This window comes from Lepus europaeus, chromosome Y (assembly GCF_033115175.1).
Source record: "Lepus europaeus isolate LE1 chromosome Y, mLepTim1.pri, whole genome shotgun sequence".
Classification (NCBI taxonomy): Eukaryota; Metazoa; Chordata; class Mammalia; order Lagomorpha; family Leporidae; genus Lepus; species Lepus europaeus.
The window spans coordinates 23,647,274-23,664,484 of NC_084851.1; the positions used below are offsets into that span (position 1 = coordinate 23,647,274).

The 17,211-nt window shown below is 39.7% G+C and overlaps 1 protein-coding gene across 1 annotated transcript; it reads left to right on the plus strand.

The window, feature by feature from the left end:
* The first annotated feature begins 8,213 nt into the window (after positions 1-8,213).
* LOC133754026 (cyclic AMP-dependent transcription factor ATF-1-like) lies at positions 8,214-16,402 on the plus strand. Its single transcript, XM_062184655.1, has 3 exons — positions 8,214-8,498; positions 11,513-11,541; positions 15,905-16,402. Exons 1-3 carry the CDS (start codon positions 8,225-8,227, stop codon positions 16,400-16,402), a joined length of 801 nt encoding a protein of 266 aa, XP_062040639.1. The 5' UTR covers positions 8,214-8,224.
* Positions 16,403-17,211: the final 809 nt, after the last annotated feature.

The window sequence follows — 17,211 nt, forward strand, 5'->3', positions numbered from 1 at the left end:
ATAAAACATCATGATGCCATTCACAGTTGGGATTTCATAAACCAGGCAGAGATGTCATAAGCTAACTATTGTGGTACCACAAAACATTGTGATATTATTCTCCATTGTGATATCATAAAATAATCATCTTAATGTCATGAAATATGGTGACATTGTAAATCAACCCATGGCATGTTAACAACAATATTTGTGTTGTCATAAAGCACCCATTATGAAGTCCTAAACCATTGTGATATCATTCACCATTTTGTTGTCATATTCTAAACATATATCATAAACCATTCATGTGATGCCATAAATAATGTGAGCAGTTCATATGGCAAGTGCTGTAGCAATGGGGGATTTTTCCTTTGGATGGGAGGAAATGAGTTCAAGTTCATTTCTCTGAAAAGGCCCTCTGTCCCTTCTGGCTCATCCAATCCATCTCCGCAAGCACTGTTCCTTCTCGGCTCAGTCACATATCAGATCCCCAAGGGCTGAGTCCCCATTTCATAATTTTTTCTGATGTTCCCACAGCAGCACCTGGAGAGACTTATTCTATATTAATCTGCTTAACTGGGCACTGGTGCCAGGGCATTGACACTTCTCTTGGGAGACCCTTTCTCCATGGGACAGCAAGTTTGACTGCAATTTGAGCTGATATGTAACCTTGAACTTGTGCATGAGAGCAATTCCAAGGAGAAAGGAAGAAGCACCAAATATGAGCACAGAGAAAGCACCCTTTTCCTTTACCCAGCTGAACACATTTGGGGCACAGAGGATCAGTCCACCTTCCCCATCATCTGCCTGTAAGAGTTAACACTGAGTGCTAAACTGCTGCAGTTCTGTCACTCCAGACAGCAGTGCATGAAATGCATGATGGAAGTCTGTGAATGCCAAGGGCTATGCTGCATGTAGGAACTTTAGTGCAGGAGACAGTGTTGTAAGCCTCAAAGTGGAAGCTGAGGATGTGGAGTCACATCCAAGTTATAACTGTGGGCCTTGTCTATCTAGAGGATGCTCCCAGGAACAGAATCATGAATTTAAGTTGTAGAGCCATTCCTGGATACTAGGACTGGGGATTGAAGGGATGTACCCAGAGCCCAGGAAACAATTTGAATCTAAGAACAAATGCTTGGATTCAGGAATGCAGACATGGAGACCAGGAATAAATATGAAAGATTCAATATAGAGTTGTGATTCCAGCTTCTGGGAAGAAATTTAGGCACTAAAGCCTTTGCTAATGAAAGGGGGAACATGCTTGGTAATTCTGGACATAAATGAAATAGTTCAATGTAAATGCTTCAAAATCCTAGACTGCATATTCCTAAGCACAAATCCCAAAAGCTATAATTTCTGAGACATTTTATGTGCTGACATGATGTAATTACTGGAAATTTCATATATAACCTAATGTGATAGATCAGATTCAAAACATAGGGTACAATGCAAGGTTCATTCAGCATTTCCAAGGGACCAAATCCTTGAAACAATCCAAGCAGTGTATCTCCAATGCATATCTCATGAAAAGCCATGGGAGAAATGTGCATGTAAGTATTAGAAAATTTAAAAAAATAAAAGTCCAAACATTTCTGGCCCTGCCTTAAGTCTTATTATATGTTCATTATAAAACTTACTAAATAAATAATTATTTAAAATTTATGAATGTTCTCTAAGCTTGTTATTCTAACAGTGCACAGGATATATGGTCATACTCTCAGGTAGCACTGGGAATTTCCACTTAAAGAAGTATTTCATTTTAGGTCTAAGGGTTTGTTCTTAATTTTGTTCTTTCCTAAGATAAAAGGAAGGATTCACACTGAAGGGAATGCTATGATCTGGATGTCTCCCTCCAAAATTCATGTGGAGATGCAATCAGCAAACAGTAAAGTTAAGAAGGAAGGCCAGCATCAGGTGATTAGAGTCATGGAGTACACATTTATCTATAAATGGGCTGTTATTTGGGTTAACATAACAAGAGGGGACTCATTCATTTCAGCTACCTGAGTCTTCTTCTAAGTGAAGACATAGTCTTACACTACAGAAAACAAGTGTCATCTGGAATCAATTACTGGGTTCTTGTTATACAGTGAAGAGTCAATCTTAAAATGCATAGTCCCCAAATATGAGTGAATGAGTTTCTGCATATTGTGAATTACCTAGCCAGAGATATTTCATTTTATCAGTACAAGTTGGATAAAATAAAATGGATATATTGATATAGAAATAATCATGAAATTGTCCATTCTCTAGCTGTGCAAACATTAACAAATGTAAAAATAGACAACAAATGGATTTTCCTCATTCTAACATAAAAAGCTGTTATTTATTTTTGAATGATTTCTTTATATTTGAAATGCATAATTACAGAGACAAGGATAAGAAAGAGATAAATATTTATTAAACTTATTCACTCCCCAAATGGTAACCATGGCCAAACTGGGGTAGCCTGAAGCCAAAAATCTGGAACATGATCTGGGTCTTCCACTAGGATGCAGGGAACCAATGATATGGACCATCTTCTAGTGTTTTCCAAGACACATTAGCAGGAAATTTGATCATAAATGAGGAAGCTGGGACTTGAACCAGCACCCATTTCCAATGCCGGCATCATTGGCGATTGCATAGCTTGTTGCACAATGCTGGCTCCAAAAAGTTGTTACTGTATCCCCTTCTGCCACAGCCTGGACTAGATGACTAACCTTATGTAAAGTGTGCTTGGAAAACAAAATGACTACGGTCATTATACAAGTAGGCAAAGCACAAATATTCCAGTCACTCTTCTTCTCTTAAAGCAAGGTATTTAAATTTCCCATGTTTAGAATCTCAACTATACCTTTGCCTCCACTAAATTAGAAACAAACTCAAGGTCAGAAAAACTCAAGGTCTGTGTACTGTTAACCTCAATGATTCTTGGGATAACTGAATTCAAAATATCAAAATCTCCCTTTGATCTTTTTTTTTGGGGGGGCAGGCAGAGTTAGACAGTGAGAGAGAGAGAGAAAAACGTCTTCCTTTGCCGTAGGTTCACTCCCCCAAGTGGCCAATATGCCCAGCGCATTGCGGCCAGTGTGCTGTGCTGATCTGAGGCCAGGAGCCAGGTGCTTCCTCCTGGTCTCCCATGAGGGTTCAGGGCCCAAGGACTTGGGCCATCCTCCACTGCCTTCCCGGCCCACAGCAGAGAGTTGGACTGGAAGAGGAGAAACCGGGACAGAATCCAGTGCCCCGACCAGAATTAGAACCTGGAGTACTGGTGCTGCAGGCAGAGGATTAGCCTATTGAGCCATGGCACCAGCCTCCCTTTAATCTTTCAATGAGAAAATTACAGTAATTTGACATTGATATCATTCTAGTCACAGGAAAAACCTGTCACAGAAAAGCACTTTGCAAATGGCCAAAATGATCTCTTAATGTTGAAGGATTTACATGGCTTACCTAATTGTATCATTCTCTGTGTATAGGGGCAAATGCTAATACCAGAATTGTACAGACCATTATCCCTGATGAACATAGATGCAAAAATCCTCAATAAAATTCTGGCCAACAGAAAGCAACGACGCAAAAAAAAAAAAAAAACAATGAAATCTAGTCATTTGCAACAAAATGGATGAATCTGGAAAACATTATGCTGAGTGAAATAAGCCAGTCCCAAAGGACAAATATCATCTGTTCTCCCTGATGGGTGACAACTAACCAAGTACCAAAAAGGAAACATGTTAAAGTGAAATGGACACTATGAGAAATGGGGACTTGACCAGCCCTTGCCCTGACTGTTGATGAACAACTTAATACGTTATCCCTCTTAGTATTTTTGTCTGTTGTACTTAGTACTATTGGTTGAATTCTGTAATTAATACACAGTTATTATTAAGTGTTGAAACTTAACTGAAAAGTGATCCCTGTAAATATAAGAGTGGGAATAAGAGAGGGAAGAGATGTACAATTTGGGACATGCTCAAGCTGACTTTCCCCAAACAGTAGAGTTAGAAACATACCAGGGGATTCCAATTCAATCCCATCAAGATGGCATGTACCAATGCCATCGCACTAGTCCAAGTGATCAATTTCAGTTCACAATTGATGACTCTGATAGGTCTAAGAGTCAAAGGGATCACACAAACAAGACTAGTGTCTGAAAATACTAACCAATAGAACAAAAAAGGGAGAGAACAATCCAACATGGGAAGTGGGAGACACAGAAGACTCATAGAATGGCAGATGTCCTAAACAGCACTCTGGCCTCAGAATCAGCCCTTAAGGCATTTGGATCTGGCTGAAGAGCCCATGAGAGTATTTTAGGCATGGAAAGCCAAGACACTCTGTCAAAAAAAATGATTTAAATGAAAGATCTGTGCAAGTGAGATCCCAGTGGAAAGAACAGGTCATCAAAGAAGGAGGTACCTTTCTCTGAAGGGAGGAGAGAACTTCCACTTTGACTATGACCTTGTCTAAATATGATAAGAGTCTGCGAACTCAAAAGGCTTCCATAGCTTTGGCAACTCATGACTAGAGCCTAGGGTGATTACTGATGCCATAAAAAAAATAGTGTCAATTTGTTAAGTCAACAACAGGAGTCACTGTGCCCTTACTCCTCATGTAGGATCTCTGACCTTAATGTGTTGTACATTGTGATTTAATGCTATAACTAGTACTCAAACAGTATTTTTCACTTTGTGTTTCTATGTGGGTACAAACTGTTGAAATCTTTAATAAGTATATGCAGAATAGATCTTCTGTATATAAAGATAATTGAAAATGAATCTTGGCCAGTGCTGCAGCTCAATAGGCTAATCCTCTGCCTTGCAGTGCTGGCACACCAGGTTCTAGTCCCAGTTGGGGCACTGGATTCTGTCCCGGTTGCCCCTCTTCCAGTCCAGCTCTCTGCTGTGGCCTGCGAGTGCAGTGGAGGATGGCCCAAGTGCTTGGGCCCTGCACCCCATGGGAGACCAGGATAAGCACCTGGCTCATGCCATCGGATAAGCAGAGTGTGCCTGCTGCAGAGTGCCGGCCGCGGTGGCCATTGGAGGGTGAACCAACGGCAAAGGAAGACCTTTATCTCTCTGTCTCTCTCTCTCACTGTCCACTGTGCCTGTCAAAAAAAAAAAGAAAATGAATCTTGATGTGAATGGAAAGGGACAGGGAGCGGGGAAAGGGGAGGGTTGTGGGTGGGAGGGAAGTTATGGGGGGGGGGAAGCCATTGTAATCCATAAGCTGTACTTTGGAAATTTATATCCATTAAATAAAAGTTAAAAAAATTTAAAAATAACAACAAAAAAAGAAAGATCATCCACCCGAACCAAGTGGGATTTATCCCTGGTATGCAGGGATGGTTCGATGTTTGCAAATCAATCAGTGTGTTGCACCACATTAATATACTGCAGAGGAAAAAAAAATGATTATCTCAATAGATGCAGAGAAAGCATTTGAATAAAATACAACAGCCTTTCATGATAAAAACTCTAAGCAAATTGGTCCTCAACACAATCATAGCAATTTATGAAAAACCCACGGCCAGCATTTTATTGAATGTGGAAAAGTTGGAAGCCTTTCCACTAAGATCTGGTACCAGACAGGGATGCCCACTCTCACCACTGCTCTTCAATATAGTTCTGGAAGTTTCAGCCAGAGCCATTAGGCAAGAAAAAGAAATTAAAGGGATACAAATTGGGAAGGAAGAACTCAAACTATCCCTCTTTGCAGATGATATGATTCTTTATTTAGGGGATCCAAAGAACTCTATTAAGAGACTACTGGAACTCATAGAAGAGTTTGGTAAAGTAGCAGGATACAAAGTCAACGCTCAGAAATCAACAGCCTTTGAATACACAGGCAATGCCACAGCTGAGAAAGAGCTTCTAAGATCAATCCCATTCACGATAGCTACAAAAACAATCAAATACCTTGGAATAAACTTAACCAAGGAAGTAAAATACAATTTTGAAATCTCTCAAGTGACATTAAAGAGAATCAGAAATTCATCAAACAAATTAAGAATAAGCAGTATTGGGATGATTAATGCTTGTAAATATGAATATGAACCATGAATATATCTTTTTATTATGGAGAATCAAGAAGGAAAGACTATCTATTATTCAATCACATACAATCCATGCCTAAGACATTTTTAAAACTATGCTGAATATGTATTAGAAGTAGAAATACATAGCTAATGATGACATCATCTCTGATATTCCTTCCCACTTAGGGAAGATATACACACACCCAGGGATCCTGAAAAGCTCAGGTGCCATCACTTATTTCATTAAAGTGTGATTTATTCCACTTTATTAAACAATGGTTACTATTTATTGTCTACCCTTATTTTTTTTCAAAAACAGATGCACTGAATTTTAAGATTTTATTTTGTATAATTATATCCAATGCCTTTAGTTCCCAGATTATTTGTGATGATTTCTTTACAATTCAAGTATAATATCTTGGTATCTAACTGTATGTTGAAAAATTAACATCAAGATCACATTTTCTAAACAGCAAAAAAAGCCTGGCTGAAATTTTTATAATATCTCATCTTTTTTGTTGACTTGCATTATGTCAACTTACTCAATTTGAATTAAAAAGTTGAATTAAAAAGTTGGTTTTAATAATATTTTACATAGTTTTCCTTATTTTAAGTGGGGTATCTAATAGGAAACTGTGCCCTATACAATGCAGGAGATCTTTCCAAGTTTGGTTATTGAATTACACAGGCAAAAATAAAATAGGTCATGAAGACCAGGACTGGTTTCACATCAAGAAAAATAAGACTTATGTTGTTGAAGAGATTCATGAGTATGTCATACACTGTCAGCATCATAAACTATTTCCCCATGATTTCCTTGGATTAAAACATAAGGGGCCAGTGCTGTGGCACAGTGGGTTAACGTCCTGGCCTGAAGCGGCGGCATCCCATATGGGCACTGGTTCTAGTCCTGGCTGCTCCACCTCCGATCCAGCTCTCTGCTATGGCCTGGGATAGCAGTAGAAATGGCCCAAGTCCTTGGGCCCCTGTACCTGTGTGGGAGACCCAGAAGAATCTCCTGGCTCCTGGCTTTGGATCGGTGCAATTCCGCTCACTCCAGACAATTGGGAAGTGAACCAATGGATGGAAGCTCCCCGCCCCATCTCTCCTCTCTCTGTGTAACTCTGACTTTCAAGTAAAAAATAAATAAATAAAAAATAAATCTTTCAAAAAAAACATAAAATGGCATTGTGTAAACAAGTTTCAAAAATGGAACATGACACATTTAGAATTATGGAAATGCCCATTGTTTCCCTCTTGTTACTACCACTGACTGGTGCTCATTCCAAATTATCTGTAGCTCCACTCTGTTCTTGCTAAGTTCCTGGTAACAATTATTAGGATTACCAATGGCAGAGAAAACTTCTTCAATACATAAAATACAGAGAATCATCTTATTGCTTGGAATAATAATCATTACATGTGAAATAAGCCCAAATTCATTAATAAATTCTTGTGAACATCCTCTTACTGAGGCACAACAGTCATTTGAACTTTGCAGCATATTTGCTATAAATATTTTTTGCTTTTTTCATAATAGCTGTCATCCTGTGGACCTTGGAATATGTACACTCAGATAGCTATTTGTGTATCATCTGGCATTGTGTGTCCATACAAAAGAACTAGTGACAAAAATTCAGATTATATAACCATGAAAATTAAAATTTATAGGAGGAAACCAAGAGCTAATATTAGATATACAGAATAATACTATCAATATCAAATTTCTCAACAAAAATAAATAATTGAATATAAAATCAATTTGATCCATAAACAGAAAGGCATATTCTGTCTTCTCAGTAAATGAAAGTCACAGTATTAAGATGTAATTTGTTGGAAACCTTAATATATTCACACCAGAAATTGAGGACAGATATTAAACACATTTTTATCATACTATAAGCACAAATAAGTTCTCAAATTTAAGAACTACCATTCTCCACCCTCCGCGGCGCTCCTCCCGCTCCCGCCCCCCGGCCTGGAGTCCAGATCATGCCGCCCGTAGTGGCCCGAGTGCCGCGGACACGGTCGCCTAGGGCTGCAGGGCCATTTGGCAACACCACGTCTCCCCGCCCCGCCTGGCCCTTGAGGAGGGGGGGAGAGCGCCAGGAAGGGGTGGGAAAGTGGTCAGTGAACTCGGCTCCATCTGGGAGGGGTGTGTGTGTGAGGGGGAGGGGAGTGGACGTTCCCGCCCCGGACTGCAGGGAGGGGCAGCCACCGTTGATTATGGAAGATTCCCACAAGAGTAACGGTTCAGAAACAGCACCTCAAGCTGGTTCAGCAGTTCAGGGAGCTCATATTTCTCAACAGGTATCATCTTTATCAGAAAATGAGGAGTCTCAGGACTCATCTGACAGCATAGGCTCCTCAAAGAAAGCCCCTGGGATCCTAGCACTACGCCCATCCTACAGAAAAATTTTGAAAGCCCTCTCTTCTGAAGATACACGAGGCAGAAAAGGAGACGGAGAAAACCCTGGAGCTTCTGCTGTTACTTCTTTTTTTTTTATTAAACTTTTATTTAATGAATATAAATTTCCAAAATATAGCTTATGGGTTACAATGGCTTCCCCCCTCCCATAACTTCCCTCCCGCCCACAACCCTCCCCTTTCCCGCTCCCTTTCCCCTTCCATTCATGTAAAGATTCATTTTCAATTCTCTTTATATACAGAAGATCAGTTTAGTATATATTAGGTAAAATTTCAACATTTTGCCCATATAGCAACATAAAGTGAAAAAACTACCATTGGATTACTAATTATAGCATTAAATAGCAATGTACAGCACATTAAAGACAGAGATCCTACATAATATTTTTTCAAATTAATTAATTTTCTATGCCATTTCCATTTTAACACCAGGTTGTTTTTTTTTTTTTTTCATTTCCAATTCTCTTTATATACAGAAGATCAATTCAGTATATAATTAGTAAAGACCTCATCAGTTTGTGCCCACACAGAAACGCAAAGTGTAAAAAATCCTGTTTCAGTACTAGTTATAGCATCACTTCGCTTTAGACGACACATTAGGGACAGATCCCACATGGGGTGTAAGTACACAGTGACTCCTGTTGCTGATTTAACAATTTGACACTCCTGTTCATGGCGTCAGTAATCTCCCTAGGCTCTAGTCATGAGTTGCCAGGGCTATGGAAGCCTTTAGAGTTCGCTGACTTTGATCTTATTCCGATAGGGTCATAGTCAAAGTGGAAGTTCTGTCCTCCCTTCGGAGAAGGGTACCTCCTTCTTTGATGGCCCCGTTCTTTCCATTGGGATCTCACTCACAGAGATCATTCATTTAGGTCTTTTTTTTTCCCATGATATCTTGGCTTTCCATGCCTGCTATACTCTCATGGGCTCTTCCGCCAGATCCAAATGCCTTAAGGGATGATTCTGAGGCCAGAGTGTTGTTTAGGACATCTGCCATTCTATGAGTCTGCTGTGTATCCCACTTCCCATGTTGGATCTTTCTCTCCCTTTTTGATTCTATCAGGTAGTATTAGCAGATACTTATCTTGTTTGTGTGATCTCTTTGCTTCTTAGACCTATCAGAGCTATCAATTGTGAGCTGAAATTGATCACTTGGACTAGTGCGATGGCATTGGTACATGCCATCTTGATGGGATTGTGTTGGAATCCCCTGGCACATTTCTAACTCCACCATTTGCGGCCAGTCCGATTGAGCATGTTCCAAATTGTTCAACTCCTCCCTCTCCTTTTCCACTCTTAGATTTAACAGGGATCACTTTTCAGTTAAAATTTAAACACCTGAGAATAATTGTGTGTTAATTACTGAGTTCAACCAATAGTACTAGAACAACAATAACAAATACTAAAAAGGATAAAGTATTACATTGTACATCTAAAGTCAGGACAGGAGCTGATCAGTTCATTGTTGCTTATAGTGTCCATGTCACATAACAGGTTTCCCCTTTGGCACTCAGTTGTCACCGATCAGGGAAAACAAATGATATTTTTCTCTTTGGGACTGGCTTAATTCACTCAGCATATTTGCCAGATTGCTCCATCTTGTTGCACATGACTGGGTTTCGTTGTTTCTTACTGCTGTATAGTATTCTATGGAGTACATGTCCCATAATTTCTTTATCCAGTCTACTGTTGATGGGCATTTGGGTTGGTTCCAGGTCTTAGCTATTGTGAATTGAGCTGCCATAAACATTAATGTGCAGATGGCTTTTTTATTAACCAAATTAATTTCCTTTGGGTAAATTCCAAGGAGTGGGATGGCTGGGTTGTATGGTAGGGTTATGTTCAGGTTTCTGAGGAATCTCCAGACTGACTTCCATAGTGGCTTAACCAGTTTGCATTCCCACCAACAGTGGGTTAGTGTCCCTTTTTCACCACATCCTCTCCAGCCTCTGTTGTTGGTAGATTTCTGAATGTTAGCCATTCTCACTGGGGTGAGGTGAATCCTCATTGTGGTTTTGATTTGCATTTCTCTGATTGCTAGTGATCTTGAACATTTTTTCATGTGTCTGTTGGCCATTTGGATTTCCTCTTTCGAAAAATGTCTATTGAAGGTCCTTGGCCCATCTCTTAAGTGGGTTGTTTGTTTTGTTGTTGTGGATTTTCTTGATTTCTTTGTAGATTCTGGTTATCAATCCTTTATCTGTAGTATAGTTTGCGAATATTTTTTCCCATTCTGTTGGTTGCCTCTTCACTTTCCTGACTGTTTCTTTTGAGTACAGAAACTTCTCAATTTGATGCAATCCCAAATGTTAATTTTGGTTTTGACTGCCTGTGCTGTTGGAGTATTTTCCAGGAAGTCTTTGCCTGTGCCTATATCTTGCAGGGTTTCTCCAATGCTCTCTAATAATTTGATGGTTTTGGGTCATAGATTTAAGTCTTTAATCCATGTTGAGTGAATTTTTGTGTAAGGTGATAGGTATGGGTCTTGCTTCAAGCTTCTGCACATGGAATCCAATTTTTCCAGCACCATTTATTGAATAGACTGTCCTTATTCCAGGGATTAGATTTGGATCTTTGGTCAAATATAAGTTGGCTGTAGATGTTTGGATTGATTTCTGGTGTTTCTATTCTGTTCTTATAGGTCTATCCATCTGTTTCTGTACCAGTACCATGCTGTTTTGATAACAATTGCCCTGTAGTATGTCCTGAAATCATGTATTGTGATGCCTCCGGCTTAGTTTTTGTTGTACAGGATTGCTTTGTCTATTCGAGGTCTTCTGTGTCTCCATATGAATTTCAGCATCATTTTTTCCAGATCTGGGAAGAAGGTCTTCAGTATCTTGATTGGTATTGCATTGAATGTATAAATTGCTTTTGGGAGAATAGACATTTTGATGCTATTGATTCTTCCAATCCATGAGCATGGAAGATTTCTCCATTTTTTGGTATCCTCTTCTATTTCTTTCTGTAAGGTTTTGTAGTTTTCATTGTAGAGATCTTTAACGTCTTTGGTTAAGTTTATTCCAAGGTATTTGATTGTTTTTGTAGCTATTGTGAATGGGATTGATCTTAGCAGTTCTTCCTCAGCCGTGGCATTGCCTGTGTATACAAAGGCTGTTGATTTTTGTGGATTGATTTTATATCCTGCTACTTTGCCAAACTCTTCGATGAGTTGCAGTAGTCTCTTAGTAGAGTTCTTTGGGTCCCCTAAATAAAGAATCATATCATCTGCAAAGAGGGATAGTTTGAGTTCTTTCTTCCTGATTTGTATCCCTATAATTTCTTTTTCTTGCCTAATACCTCTGGCCAAAACTTCCAGAACTATATTGAATAGCAGTGGTGAGAGTGGGCATCCCTGTCTGGTACCAGATTTCAGTGGAAATACTTCCAACTTTTCCCCATTCAATAGGATGTTGGCCGTGGGCTTTTCATATATTGCTTTGATTGTATTGAGGAATGTTCCTTCCATACCCAGTTTGCTTAGAGTTTTCATCATGAAAGGGTGTTGTATTTTATCAAATGCTTTCTCTGCGTCTATTGAGAGAATCATATGGTTTTTCTTCTGCAGTCTGTTAATGTAGTGTATTACGTTGATTGTTTTGTGAATGTTGAACCATCCCTGCATACCAGGGATAAATCCCACTTGGTCTGGGTGGATGATCTTTCTGATGTGTTGTGGCATTCTGTTGGCCAGAATTTTATTGAGTATTTTTGCATCTATGTTCATCAGGGATATTGCTCTGTAATTCTCTTTGAATGTTGCATCTTTTTCTGGCTTAGGAATTAAGGTGATGGTGGCTTCATAGAAAGAATTTGGGAGGATTCCCTCTTTTTTGATTGTTCTGAATAGTTTGAGAAGAATTGGAGTTAGTTCTTCTCTAAATGTCTGGTAGAACTCAGCAGTGAATCCATCTGGCCCTGGGCTTTTCTTTGTTGGGAGGGCCTTTATTACTGTTTCAATTTCTGTGTCAATTATTGGTCTGTTTAGGTTTTCTATGTCTTCCTGGCTCAATTTAGGGAGGTTGTATGTGTCCAAGAATCTGTCCATTTCTGATAGATTTCCCTGTTTGCTGGCATACAAGTCCTTGTAGTAATTTCTGATGATTCTTTTTATTTCTTCGGCGTCTGTGGTTACGTTTCCCATTTCATCTCTGATCCTATTGATTTGGGTCTTTTCTCTTCTTTTTTTAGTTAGTTGGGCCAATGGGGTTTCAATTTTGTTTATTTTTTCAAAAAACCAGCTCCTCGTTTGGCTGATTTTTTGTAGTGATTTTTTGGATTCAATCATGTTGATTTCTTCTCTGATTTTAATTATTTCTCTTCTTCTACTGGGTTTGGGTTTGGTTTGCTGCAGATTTTCTAGATCCTTGAGATGACTTGAAAGGTCATCTATTTGGTGTGCTTCCAATTTCTTGATGTAGGCACCTATTGATATAAACTTTCCTCTTCACACTGCTTTTGCTGTACCCCAGAGGTTTTGGTACGTTGTGCTTTTATCCTCATTTACTTCCAGAAAATTTTTGATTTCTCTTTTCATTTCTTCTATGACCCATTGTTCATTCAGGAGCATGTTGTTCAATCTCCATGTGTTTGCACGTGCTCTAGGGATTCCTGAGTTGCTAATTTCCAATTTCATTCCTTTGTGGTCTGAGAAGCTGCATGGTATGATTCTAATTCTTTTGAATTTGCTGAGACTTGCTTTATGGCCTAGTATGTGGTCAATCCTAGAGAAGGTTCCATGCACTGCTGAGAAGAATGTAAAGTTCTTAGATGTAGGATGAAATGTTCTGTAGATATATGTTAGATCCATTTGGGCTATAGTGTCATTTAAATCTACTGTCTCCTTGTTGATCTTCTGTCCTGTTGATCTGTCTATCTCTGAGAGTGGAGTATTGAAGTCCCCCAGTACTATTGTATTGGGGTCTAAGTCTCCCTTTAAGTCCCTTAACAAGTCTTTTAAATAAGCTGGTGCCGTGTAATTAGGTGCATATACATTAATAATCATTATATCTTTCTGTTTAATGGATCCCTTAATCATTATATAGTGCCCCTCTTTGTCTTTCCTGACAGTTTTTGTGGTAAAGTTTATGTTGTCCGATATTAAGATGGCTACACCCGCTCTCTTTTCATTTCTGTTGGCATGCTATATCTTTTTCCAGCCTTTCACTCTCAGCCTGTATGGATCATTGTTGGATAGATGGGTTTCTTGTAAGCAGCAAAAGGATGGGTTTTGTTCCTTAACCCAATCAGCCAATCGGTGTCTTTTAATTGGACAATTCAAGGCATTAACATTCAATGTGACTATTGAGAAGGAGTAACTTTGCCCTGCCATTTGCCAAAGATACTTTCTAATATATGGTTTGAGATTCCTGTGATCTTTTGGTGTGAGGTTTCCTACCTTTACCTTCTTTCATATTGGTGACCGTATTTCTGTGTTTCTGTATGTAACACATCTTTAAGCATCTTTTGCAGGGCTGGACGAGTGGCGACAAATTCTTTCAATTTCTGTTTGCTGTGTAAGGTCTTTATTTCACCTTCATTCATAAATGAGAGCTTTGCAGGATATAATATTCTGGGCTGGCAGTTTTTCTCTCTTAGCACCTGGGCTATGTCTCGCCATTCTCTCCTAGCTTGTAGGGTTTCTGAAGAGAAGTCAGCTGTGAGTCTAATTGGAGATCCTCTGAGAATAATCTGGCGTTTCTCTCTTGCACATTTTAGGATCTTTTCTTTGTGTTTCACTGTGGTGAGTTTGATTACGACGTGTGGTGGTGAGGATCTCTTTTGGTCATGTTTATTAGGGGTTCTATGAGCTTCCTGTATTAGGATATCTCTGTCTTTCTCCAAACCTGGGAAATTTTCTGCTAGTATCTCACTAAAAAGGCCTTCTAATCCTTTCTCTCTCTCTCCATGCCTTGAGGTACTCCTAGAACCCGAATGTTGGGTTTTTTAAGAGTATCCTGTAGATTCCTGACAGTATTTTTTAGATTTCTGATTTCTTCTTCTTTTCTTTGATTTGATTATTTCCTTTCCTATTCTCTGTCTTCTAATTCCGATATTCTCTCTTCTGCTTCTCCCATTCTGTTTTTGAGGCTTTCTAATGTGTTTGTCATTTGATCTATTGAGTTCTTCATTTCATTATGGTTTCTTGTCACTATCACAGTTTCATGTTCTACTAGTTGTTTCATTTCATTTTGATTCCTCCTTAATATTTCATTTTCACGAGAGAGATATTCTATCTTGTCCATTAAGGATTTCTGTAGTTCAAGAATTTGTTTTTGAGAACTTCTTAATGTTCTTATCAATTTTTTGAGATCTGCTTCTTGCATTTCCTCTATCTCTTCATCTTCATAATCTTGTACTGGGGGGTCTTGTTCATTTGGGGGCATCGTAGTGTCTTCCTTGCTCTTGTTAACTCTGCTTCTACGTTTGTTGTTTGGCTTGTTGGAGATAATTTATGTGTTTTTTTGTTTTTTTTTTGCTGTGGTGTTTTTTTTTCGTTATACTATGCCTCTAGGTGGGCTGTCTGCTTTGATGGATCTTTAGAGGCTGTGGTGGGTGTGGCCAGAGAGCTCTGCTTGATTCTTCAGTTTTGAGGCTTTGCAAAATGTGACTCTCCTTGCTCCTTGCTGGATCTCTCTCTCTCTATCTATCTCTCTATCTCTCTCTCTCTCTTTTTTTTTTTTTTGACTCAGTTGGGAAGTAATTCCGAATGGCTCCCATTGGTTCCCGCGCTGGGTAGATTTTGCGGCTTGTCTCCTGCAGTTGGTTTTCCACGCGGTGGGCTCCTTCTAGGTCCTCTGTGTCACATCCACTAGATCTGGAAGCATTTCTTCTGCAGTTTTTTTCTTGAATCTTTTCCTGAGGCCTTGTCTCAGCTGGCGATCCAAGGCTCTACCTGGCGCTTCTCCCGTGATCTTCCTCTCTAGGCGCTGTTGCCTAGGGCCAGCTGGGCCACACGATCGCCGCCGCCGCTGCCGCTGTAGTGCCTGCGCACGCTCCCTGGGACTGGGAACTTGGAGAGAGGCACTCCGGACGCCACCACTGCCACCGCCACTGTAGTGCCTGCACGTGCTCGCCGGGACTGGGACCGCGGAGAGAGGCGCTCGGGACGCTGCCACCACTGCCACCGCCGCCACCACCGCCGCCGTGGCAGAGCTGCAGGCGGAGGCGGGAGGAGGAGAGTTTCTGAGGGTTTTGTCTTACCTCTGGTTCCCGCGCTGGCGAGACTCTGCGGCTCGGTTCCCGCGGTTGGGTTTCCACGCAGTGGGCTCTCTGTAGATCCTCTGTGTCACATCCACTAGATCCGGAAGTGTTTCCTCTGCAGTTTTTTTCTTGAGTCTTTTCCTAAGGCTACAGTAATTCCACTTTTATGAAACTTTATTTTCGCAGTCTAATTGCGCACGTCCTCACTATCCGCCATCTTGGCTCCGCCCCCTTCTGCTGTTACTTCTATGTCTGTTCCAACTTCTATCAGACTAGCAGTGGCTGTGCATTGCCATTACCCCAAATGGAGCCATACAGTTGGCCAGTCCAGGCGCAGATGGAGTACAGGGACTGCATACGTTGCCCATGACCAATTCAGGCAGCGCTCAGCAAGGTACAATTCTGCAGTACGCGCAGACCTCGGATGGACAGCAAATACTTGTGCCCAGCAACCAGGTGGTTGTACAGACGGTCTTGGGAGACATGCAGACCTACCAGATCCAGGCCACGCCCTTGGCGACTTCACTGCCACAGGCTGTGGTGATGACATCTCCTGTGACGCTGATGCCTCAGACAACTAAGACAGATGACCCTCAGTTGAAGAGAGAAATACGGCTGATGAAAAACAGAGAGGCTGCTCGAGAATGTCGCAGGAAGAAGAAGGAATATGTGAAATGCCTGGAGAACCGAGTCGCAGTCCTGGAGAATCAGAATAAAACTCTGACAGAAGAGCTAAAGACTTTAAAAGATCTTTATTCCCATAAAAGTGTTTGATTCTTAAGGAAGAAAGAAAATATGTTTGTGGACTTGCCTAAAAATTAGATGGATTTCTTTTTAGCGGAATTTTATAAATTAAAAGGTCAAAAGTGAAGCTTTTTATTTAGGCTTTTGTAACAAAGATATCTTATGCAAGAGATGTGTCGACAGGATTAAGTGGAAAACAACCTCAAGGAAGCTCTGGGCACAACTGGAAGCTGTGTAAAAATTAAACTCAAAAAGCCAAGAAGTGAGCATTTTCTAAATAACAATGATGTCAATCCAGAAATACAAAAAAAGATGAAATTTGGTAAATTGAATTTTTAAAAATAATTCAATTTACCCTATAGGTTTACATTTCTTACTGTTTCCTGAAATTTACCTTTTTTTCAGTTGTGTGTGTGTGTGTATGTGTTATTTTTGCCAATAAATTCTAAACTACAATTGTAAAAGAAAACCTTACTACATTACTAAAAGATATATTATGTTTTATGATTATATATGCTTGTTCCATTGTCAGGTCTTTTAAGTGAGTTTTTTTTTTTGTTGTTTTGCTTTGTTTTGTTTAAGTTTATTTGTTGGACTTGAGAGGGTTTTTGAAACTGGGTTAACCATTTTAAGGTCTTGTCCTAAAGGTATCTGAGGTACATGAATGGAGTGTGGTGATTTTATAAGAAAACTGTTTAATAGTTTGATATTTTTAAATTGGTCCTTGCTTACTCTGGTAATGGTGATTTTCTACAAATATGTAATAAATTTTTTTTATTCTATATTCTGTATGCAGTTGAATATCCATTACTTATTCTGTTGTGCTTTAATAGAATGGA

Coding starts and splice junctions, on each gene's coding strand:
- LOC133754026 (XM_062184655.1), top strand. CDS start 8,225: ATGGAAGATTCCCACAAGAGTAACGGTTCAGAAACAGCACCTCAAGCT. Junction 8,499..11,512: donor TTCTGCTGTTACTTCTTTTT/TTTTTATTAAAC, acceptor GTTCTTCCTCAG/CCGTGGCATTGCCTGTGTAT. Junction 11,542..15,904: donor TGCCTGTGTATACAAAGGCT/GTTGATTTTTGT, acceptor CTATCAGACTAG/CAGTGGCTGTGCATTGCCAT.